The 9,814-nt window shown below is 45.3% G+C and overlaps 1 protein-coding gene across 1 annotated transcript in view; it reads left to right on the forward strand.

The window, feature by feature from the left end:
• The window catches only part of itga10 (integrin, alpha 10), an 81,056-nt gene that overhangs the window by 37,436 nt on the left and 33,806 nt on the right, over positions 1-9,814 (forward strand). The window contains exons 8-10 of the mRNA XM_020514000.2: positions 1,832-1,982; positions 2,683-2,848; positions 3,429-3,502. Coding sequence (XP_020369589.1) covers positions 1,832-1,982; positions 2,683-2,848; positions 3,429-3,502 — 391 coding nt within the window. The remainder of the gene's footprint in view (positions 1-1,831; positions 1,983-2,682; positions 2,849-3,428; positions 3,503-9,814) is intronic.

Below are 9,814 nucleotides of genomic sequence, written 5' to 3' on the forward strand. Positions count from 1 at the left end.
GATAGTGATAGTTAGGGGGGAGAGGGTGATGGTGATGGTCGGCAGGGTTGGGGAGTGGTGATCTGTTGATCTCTCTGAGTCACTCTCGATCCTGATGCGAGGTCGGGTGGTGTGGTTACAGCTGCTGATGATTGTGTCCGTTTACAGCCCCTCACTGACTCCAACATTTTCTGTCCTTTGACTGTAAACAGCCTTCTTGGCCTCCAGCTTGCCATCACTAACCGTGCACTGTTAACTTACTGAGAGGCCGCATGGCTTGCTGGTGACCCTGACAGTGAAGGTTAACAGCTTCAGAAAGAGCTCATTCATTAGCTGAAAGAACATAACAAACACCCAAAACATTTTACACAAAGCCCTGCTCTCGGTCACATTACTCCACACTGCAGATAAAAATAGGACAGCAATTTCATGTGTTGATGCTATGATTCTGTTCATAGTTATCCAGTGGCACCCTAAAACTTTCCTCATCGACTGGTTATTTTCCTGAATTTGATGCTCAATAAAGTGAGGCATTTTAGTTTTGGGGAATCGATGATTTTTAGCATTCTTGTCAGAATTAAGCAGTATCTTAGTTACAGATTAAAACTCCCTCTCTACTGTCCCTATCATACGAGCAGTCGATTTAGGAACACACAGAAGCCATTCGGCCCCTCAAGCCTGCACTGCCATATGGGTATGATCTTGGGAGATCTGACTCTACATTTTCCCCTACTCTAAATGCCCGAAGACTCCTTTGTTAATTAAGATTCTAGCTGTCTCTGCCTTTAAAATATTCAATGACTCAGCCTCCACTATCCTCTGGGGAACAGATTTTCTGGGAATAAGGGGTCACTGGAAGAAAACTTTCTCATCATCTCCATCTTAAACAGGAATGCCCGTACTTTTAAACTGGGTCCAGGAATTCTAGTCTATTTCATAAGGACCAACATCCTTTCAGCATCCACCCTGTTAATTCAGGTAAACTCCCTTCCAGGACAAGATACTACAGGCTTAGATACAGTGTAAACTTCCTCTACTCTTTTAAACTGGAAGTAAAGGTCTCTCAACACTGTCCCATCAAACACTCCCAGGACAGCGACAGCACGGGGTTAGATACAGAGTAAAGCTACTTCTACATTGTTCCCCATCAAACATTCCCAGGACAAGAACAGCATGGGGTTAGATACAGAGTAAAGTTCACTTTACACTGTCCCCATCAAACACTCCCAGGGCAGGGACAGCACGAGGTTAGATACAGAGTAAAGCTCACTTTACACTGTCCACCTCAAACACTCCTAGGACAGGGACAACATGGAGTTACATACAGAGTAAAGCTGTCTCTATGCGGCCCCCCCATCAAACACTCCCAAGACAGGGACAGCACAGGGTTAGGTACAGAGTAAAGCTCCGTCTACACTGTCCCCCATCAAACATTCCCAGGACAGGGACAGCATGGAGTTAGATACAGATTAAAGCTCACTCTACACTGTCCCTATCAAACACTCCCAGGGCAGGGACAGCACAGGGTTAGATACAGAGTAAAACTCACTCTACACTGGCCCCATCAAACATTCCCAGGACAGGGACAGCATGGGTTAGAGACAGAGTAAAGCTTCCTCTACACTGTCCCCATCAAACATTCCCAGGATAAGGGGTTAGATACAGAGTAAAGATCCTTCTACACTGTCCCCCCATCAAACACTCCCAGGACAGGGACAGCATGGGTCATTGTAATGGGTGTCAGTGTGTTCCTGAAATTCTGAACTGAAAGTGAAGAACTCACTCCTTCAGTCACATCAGCTTTGTAATTACTGCAGTACAGTTTTTTTGACTCCACCATTTGTTTCTCCAGCTCTGAGGCCTTCAGCCCAGAACATGGTGGACGAGAAGGAGCTACAAAAGTTATGGTTGTTGTGACAGATGGTGAATCTCATGATGGCCTGGAGCTTCATGGTGCCCTTGCTGAGTGTGAGAAGCGTAACATCAGTCGCTATGCCATTGCAGTAAGTGACGTCCAGAGTTACACATTGTGCAGCAAACAAACAGGTCATACAGCCCACATACTGAAGTTTATACTGTACTGCAAATGAGACTTCTAGCACTCTGCCTCATTGTTTAAACATTCTCCTCCTCTTTTCTCCCTCCCAAGTTTAGCTGGTTTCCGTAATAGGCTTTGCTAATCATTCCATTTGGTAGTGAGTTCCACGTTCTTATCTCTCTCTTGGGTGACAGAGTGCTCCTGAGATCCCCATTGGATTTTTTCATGGGCATCTGACAGGGTGGCACAGTGGCTCAGTGGTTAGCACTGTGGCCTCACAGCACCAGGGACCCAGGTTTGATTCCAGCCTCGCATGACTGTCTGTGTGAAGTTTGCACATTCTCCCTGTATCTGGGTGGGTTTGCTCTGGTTTTCTCCCACAATCCAAAGATGTGCAGGTTAGATGGATTGGCCATGCTAAATTGCCCGTAGTGTCCAGGGATTTGCAGGCTAGATGGATTAGCCATGGGAAATGTGGGGTTACAGGGATAGGGTAGGGGTTGGGTCTGGATGGGGTGCTGTTCGGGGGGTTGGTGTGGTCTCGATAGGCTGAAAGGCCTGCTTAGAAACTGTATGGATGCTGTGATTCTATGACCAGCTAGTGCCCAGTGGTGCTCAACATCAAAAGATGTAAGTCACTGTGTAACCCAGAGTTCCTCCTGCAGGTTCTGGGCCATTACATCCGAAGACGCAAAGACACAGAGACCTTTATAAAGGAGATCAAATTTATTGCCAGCGACCCCGATGAGAAACATTTCTTCAATGTAAGCGACGAGGCAGCACTAAACGATATCGTAGATGCTTTGGGAGACAGGATATTTGGGTTAGAAGGTAATGGCCATGTTATATATGTTGAAATTATTTATCCGTTCAAAGCAACACCCCAAGTTCTTTCAATCATTTCATCCTGCTCTGCACTGACAGTGTGAGCCAGGGTTCTAGCTGGGAAGGGTTTCTGAGTGACATTGTGAGGAAGTTGGATTCACATCAATAAGGATACAGTCTGTAACACAGGGTGCTGAGGGGAGAGGGATTCCTGAGCAACAGTGTGAAGGAGCTGGATTAACATCAGTAAAGATGCAGTCACTAACACAGGGTGCTGAGGGGAGAGGGGTTCCTGAGTGACAGTGTGAAGGAGCTGGATTAACATCAGTAAAGATGCAGTCACTAACACAGGGTGCTGAGGGGAGAGGGATTCCTGAGTGACAGTGTGAAGGAGCTGGATTAATATCAGTAGAGATACAGTCAGTAACACAGGACTGTGGGAGGAGGGGTTTGAATTAATCTTCTAAAACAGATTTTGACATTTGCAGATTGACTTGAATTTGTCTCATTTGACTCAGATTGGATGCAGGTCTGTTTGTTGCTGATTGATGTCTGACCTCTCTGTTTCTCTCTCAAATCTATCCAGGAACAATTCAGCAAAATGAAAGCTCATTTGAGTTGGAAATGTCACAGGCTGGATTTTCAGCACATGTCCTGGAGGTAAGTTATGAGTTTGTCCTCTGCTATAGCCGATAGTATTGGTGATGATAAGAAACAGGAAATGTTCCCCAATTCTACTCCAGCCAGTGAGCAAGGGAGAACTTGTGATGGATCAAAACTACAGACTAATGAAGGAATGAACTTGAAGATCCCTGGGTGAAGATAGAATTTTTGGAGTAATTTACTCCAGATGGCTGTGAATGCTCAGTGTTGAATGTATTCAAGAGATTTTTTGTGGTACTTGGGAATTGAAAGACACTGAGTTGGGCAGAAATGTGGTTTTGATATTGGAGGTCAGACCTGAATGACCCTGTCCTGGCTCTTGTTCCTACGTCCTTATGTTCTATATTGCCATGCTCCACTATTTGTTTAAAGTTGGGATGTAGGGAATGACCAGGGAGGTATAGAATTAATCAAAGATACCCCTTCCTCATTGAGAGTGCAGGTGAACTGTACAGACAGGTAGAATCAGAGAATGAGTTCCCCAGCAGTCAGAGCCATGGAGTCTGATACGGTCACCAAGTTCAGCTCGACTCACTCCTACTGCTGAGATAAGACAACAAGATATGGGAATAAAAGTAGACCATTCAACAAAATGAAAGTTCATTTGAGCTGGAAATGTCACAGACAGAATTTTCAGTGGATGTTCTCGTCCAATAAGATCATGGTTGATCTGATAATTCTCAACTCAACTTTCTTGCCTTCTCCTCGTATTGCTTGATTCCCTTCCTGGTCAAAAACCCATCTATTTCAGCCTCAAATATGTTTAACAATCCAGCCTTGGCAACACTCTGTCTTAACAAATTCCACAGATACACCACCCCCGGGAGAAAAACTATTCCACCTCATCTCTGCAATTTTCTGAAGAAGGGTCTTGACACGAAACGTCAGCTTTCCTGCTCCTCTGATGCTGCCTGGCCTGCTGTCAGTTCTTGCTATCTCCACCTCATCTCTGTTTTAATTGGGTGACCCTTTTTTCTGAGATGATGTCCTTTGGTTCTAGATTCTCCCGCAAGAAGAAACAGCTTTTCCACGTGTAACCTTTCAAATCTGCTAAGAATCTTGTATGTTTCAATAAAGTGCCCTGTCATTCTTCTAAATGCCAGTGAGTACAGGCCCAGCCTACCCAACCTCTCTTCATAAGAAACTCCCTCCATTCCCGGGATCAACCTAGTGAACCTTCTCTGAGCTGCCTCTGATGCTAGTCTAAGGGGACCAAAACTGTTCACTGTATTCTAGGTATGGTTAAATACTGCCTTTTATAGTTTTAGAAAGACTCCCTTATTTTTATGCTCTATTCCATTTGAAATAAAAGTCAACATTCCACTTGTCTTCTCAATTACCTGCTGAACTTGGATGTTTGTTATGAACCACTTGGGAAAGTGTGCTGATTCTTCAAATCTACTATTCCCGAGTTCGCCACTAACATTAATGATTTAGTCAAAGTACACACAATCCTCTATTTACCTGTCTGGTGGAATCAAATTAACAAAAGAACACTGACCAAGTTCCTGTACTCACAATAACTTACAACAAAAACAAAGTAAATATCACCTTGGCATTACTTAAAATGTGGTGAAGGAAACAAAAGCTCATTTTATTCAGTCTGTGCCAAGGCTTATTGACTGCAAAGGCTGATTGGAGCCCTGGATTTTGGAATTACGGATGTGTTGGGGATCTGGGTTTAACAGGTTACTGGGTTTAGTGGGGCTTTGAGATTAACGGGGATCTGGGTTTAACAGGTTATTGGCTTTAGCGGGGATCTTGGCTTAACAGGGCAGTGGGTTTAATGGGGATCTAGGATTAACAGGGCACTGGGTTTAACGGGGATCTGGGTTTAACAGGACACTGGGTTTAGCGGGGATCTGGGATTAACAAGGCACTGGGTTTAGCAGAGATCTGGGATTAATGGGGATCTGGGTTTAAAAGGGCCTGGGTTTAGCGGGGATCTGGGTTTAACAGGGATCTGGGATTAATAGGGTGCTGGGATTAACGGGGATTGGGATTAATGGAGATCTGGGTTTAACAGGGATCTTGGTACAACAGGACTATGGTACAGCATTGGGATCACAGGAAGTAGAACTGGGATATACTGGGATAGCATTGGGAGCACTGGGAGCGGAGCTGGGATAGACTGGGATAGCATTGGAACCGCAGGGAGCGGAGTTGGGATAGACTGGGATCGCATTGGGACAGCATTGGGAGCACAGGAAGCGGAGCTGGGATAGACTGGGTGAGCTTTGGGAGCACAGGGAGCGGAGCTGGGATAGACTGGGTGAGCTTTGAGAGCACAGGGAGCGGAGCTGGGGTAGACTGGGACAGCATTGGGAGTGCAGGATGTGGAGCTGGGATTGACTGGGACAGCATTGGGAGCACAGGGAGCGGAGCTGGGATAGACTGGGTGAGCTTTGGAAGCACAAGGAGCGGAGTTGGGATATACTGGGATAGCATTGGAAGCGAAGGGAACGGAGCTTGGATGGACTGGGACAGCATTGGTAGTGCAGGGAGCGGAGTTGGGATATACTGGGATAGCATTGGGAGCAGAGGGAGTGGAGCTGGGATAGACTGGGACAGCATTGGGAGTGCAGGGTGTGGAGCTGGGATTGACTGGGACAGCATTGGTAGCACAGAGAGCAGAGCTAGGATTGACTGGGATAGCATTGGGAGCACAGGGAGTGGAGCTGGGATAGATTGGGTGAGCATTGGGAGCACAGGAAGTGGAGCTGGGATAAACTGGGTTTGTATTGGGAGCGAAGGGAGCAGAGCTGGGATAGACTGGGTGAACTTTGGGAGCACAGGAAGTAGAGCTGGGAGCTGAGGGATTTGGAGTGGGTGAAACGCTGTGCTGTCAGGTTGTGTGCCTGAAATGTAGATGTCCCTCTTTTGAATCAGTGTTGTCAAATTTCCAACATTCTTTAAACCTGCAGTCTCCAAAATAAACATGGTCTCTTTTAAAAAACAATACCATTCAAACCCACTCTTCCGGTCTCTATCAGACCTGCCTCATATCGAGACTCCACTTGCAGTCTTCATTTTGGGTATTTGTTGGGCCAGAGTTTCTGTACACTAGTACCTGCAGGGGGCTGTGGTAATCTATTACTGATTTAAAATTCAAACTAAAACTCTCTTACCTTGGGGTGATTCTGGTTTAGCTGCACTGCAGAACAATCAGGGACAGAAATAGTGCCGTTGATTATAACTTTTTTTTAAATTCAGCTCTGATAAAGTATTGTTGAGATCAAAGTAAGCTGCAATCAGCTGTTTGATCGAAATAAATATCTGGGGACACAGTGGTACACTTGGGTATATTTCTTTTTGTCTTGCTGTCTCCAGTTTTCAGTCTCTTTGTAGCATTGCCTCCTAGGGTAAGGGCTCTCCAGCTGCTGGCTCTCCTCCCCCTCCCAATGTCTCCCGTCGTGCCCCCACCACCAGCTCACACAGAAACCCGCTGTTTATGTGTGAGCCTATAGTAAGTTTTGGTTCACAGTAGCCTCACCCGACACCCACTCTACCTCGAACAGGCAGTGGACAGGGAGATAAAACAGGAAAACTGTTTTTTCCACTCTTTAGCCCAAGGGCACTGAGCCTGACTGAAATGTCCCTGGCAGATGTTTTCAAATGTATCTGTATTAGCAGTGAATAGTTTGGTCGGTAAACTTGATTGGCCTTTAGTGAGACAGTTGTTTGAGAGGATGCCAAGCAATCAGGTTTCCCTCTGAGTACAGATAGTAAGAACTGCCGATGCTGGAGTCAGAGATAATACAGCATGGAGCTGGAGGAACACAGCAGGTCAGGCAGCATCAGAGGAGCAGGAAAGTTGACGTTTCAAGTTGGGACTCATCCTGCTCCTCTGATGTTGCCTGGCTTGCTGTGTTCCTCCAGCTTCACACTGTGTTATCTCTTCCATCCGAGTAGCTGACATTTCCTTTGCTGCTGTACTCCGTCTCCTCACTGTGTCCTGTTGATCCATCAACTCTGTGCCTAATGACCTACATTGACTCTCAGTCCAGCAAATCCTCCAAGGTCAAGTTCTTCAACAACTCCATGGCCTCAATTTTCCCTCCCACCTACAGTACCTTGCTTAGAGTCCCTCCAGTTCTGGCCCCTTGTGTATCCACTCTCCCTTGGTGTCATCATTGATGACCGTTTCTTTGGTCAGTGACCTAAACTCTGGGATTCTCTCCATAAATATCCCTACCAGCCTATGATGCTCCTTCGTTACAATCCTCCTTAAAGCCCACCTCCTTGATCAGACTTTTATGTTATCCTTCTTAATATCCTATTCAGCTCAGAGTGTGTTTTAGAGCGATTACACTCCTCGAAGAGTTAGGGATAGGGTGAGAACATGTTTTGAGGTGAAATATAGTTGTAAATACAAGTTGTTATCAGCCTGCTTATACATCCGGTTACCTGCCAGAGCTGAAGAAAATTCAGTATTTTCGGGAATGCTTGGTATTTGCAATGACTGCAAAAAAGCAAGAAAAGACTTGGAAGTGAAAGGAAATTCTACAAAATCTTTCCCTGTTAGTCTGTGGCTGAAGCATTGAGACCAATTCTGGACACAACCTTCTTGAAGGATTGAAGTTCTTGCAAGGGGCATTGACCATAGAATCCCTACAGTGTGGAAGCAGGCCATTCAGCCCATTGAGTCCACACTGACCCTCCAAAGAGCATCTCACCCAGACCTACTTTATCCCTGTAACCCTGCACTTCCCATGGCTAACCCACTGAACCTGCACATCCCTGGACTCTATGGGCGATATAGCATGGCCAATGAACACTAACCTGCACATCTTTAGACTGTGGGAGGAAACTGGAGCAAACCCATGCAGGCACAGGGAGAATGTGCACACTTCACTCAGACAGTAGCTGTGAGCCAACAGTGCTAACCAGATAGTATCACAGATGAGGCACTTTGTTTGAATGAAGTTTCAGAATGTAGGGTTACTCCTCTTAAAGCAGAGAAGGTTAAGGTGAAATTTAGTCGAGGTGTTGAAAATGCTGAAGGGTTTTGTAGGAGTAAATATGAAGGGAGTATTTCCCCTGGCAGAAGTGTCAGTCAGCAAAGGAGAATGTTTAACACAAATAGGCAATAGAACCCTGACTGTCGTGAGGGAATTGTTTTACAAACAATTGAAGAATAATTATAATCTTGAATGCAGTGTCCAAAGGCAGGCACAGATTCAATAATTATATCCAAAAAGACAATCAGATAAATAATTGAAAACAAACCCCACTGGTGGGGCCATAGGAAGGTAAAGGGAAGGTACCAATTGGATAGATCTTTGAAGGAGCTGGCAGGGCACGATGTGCCAAATGCACTGGAATTCTATGAAAAGAATGGACTGGTAGCCTGTAAATTCTTCCTTTACTGTGCAAGCTTCGTTATTTTTGTCACAGTTACAGAGGAAAGTTTTTTTTAACTCAGCTTCTGTTCAGATTGACAGACACTGTGTATGAGCAGCGTTTGAGAGTTAGATGCTGTCAGACCATGGATTTTATTTTTAAATTCACCTTGTTCATAGATGTCATTACATAGCTCTGGAGCAGATGGGACTTGAACCTGGGCCTCCTTGTCAGAGGTAGGGACATTACCACTGCTCGACAAGGGAGCCTGTGAGCCAGCTTCAGGTTTCTGTAAAAGGTGGTGCAGGTCAGGATTGCCACCTGCAGGAACAATGCAGCACTGCGGCTGCTCCCTTTCTCAGAATCGAACCAGAATCTGTTAACATCCTACAAGTTAGAGCCTTTCATTGATATCCACAGACATTTTTACTGCTGAATTATATCCATATGTCTCCTGAATCCATTTACACTGCCCACTGCAGTGAAGATGTCGCTGATTTATTCTATGAAACTGTGTTATCCTTTGAAAAGATAGAAGAAAGACTTGGAGCTATACAGCACCTTTCAGAAATTCAAGATACTGCACATTGATTCACAGACATTAAATACCCAAACTGCCATAACATAGGACATGGAGAAGGCTATTTGAACATAGCAAGCTCAAACAAAGAACAACATAAAAATGATCACATAATCTGAGTTTTTTTTAAATAATGTTATTTGTTGGATAAATATCACTCAAGGTTCTGGGGAAAAACTAATCTGTCTTCCTTCAAGATCGTGTCACATGATCTCTTTCAGATGCTCTGTTTGTCAGACACCTTATCTGTCATCACCTCTGACAGTGTGGTGCGCCCTCAGCACTGACCCTCAAACAGTGTCTGCTCCCACAGCACTGACCCTGAGACAGTGCCTGCTTCCTCAGCACTGACCCTCCGACAGTACCCACTCCCTCAGCACTGACCC

This window comes from Rhincodon typus, chromosome 46 (genome assembly GCF_021869965.1).
Source record: "Rhincodon typus isolate 14 chromosome 46, sRhiTyp1.1, whole genome shotgun sequence".
Lineage (NCBI taxonomy): Eukaryota > Metazoa > Chordata > Chondrichthyes > Orectolobiformes > Rhincodontidae > Rhincodon > Rhincodon typus.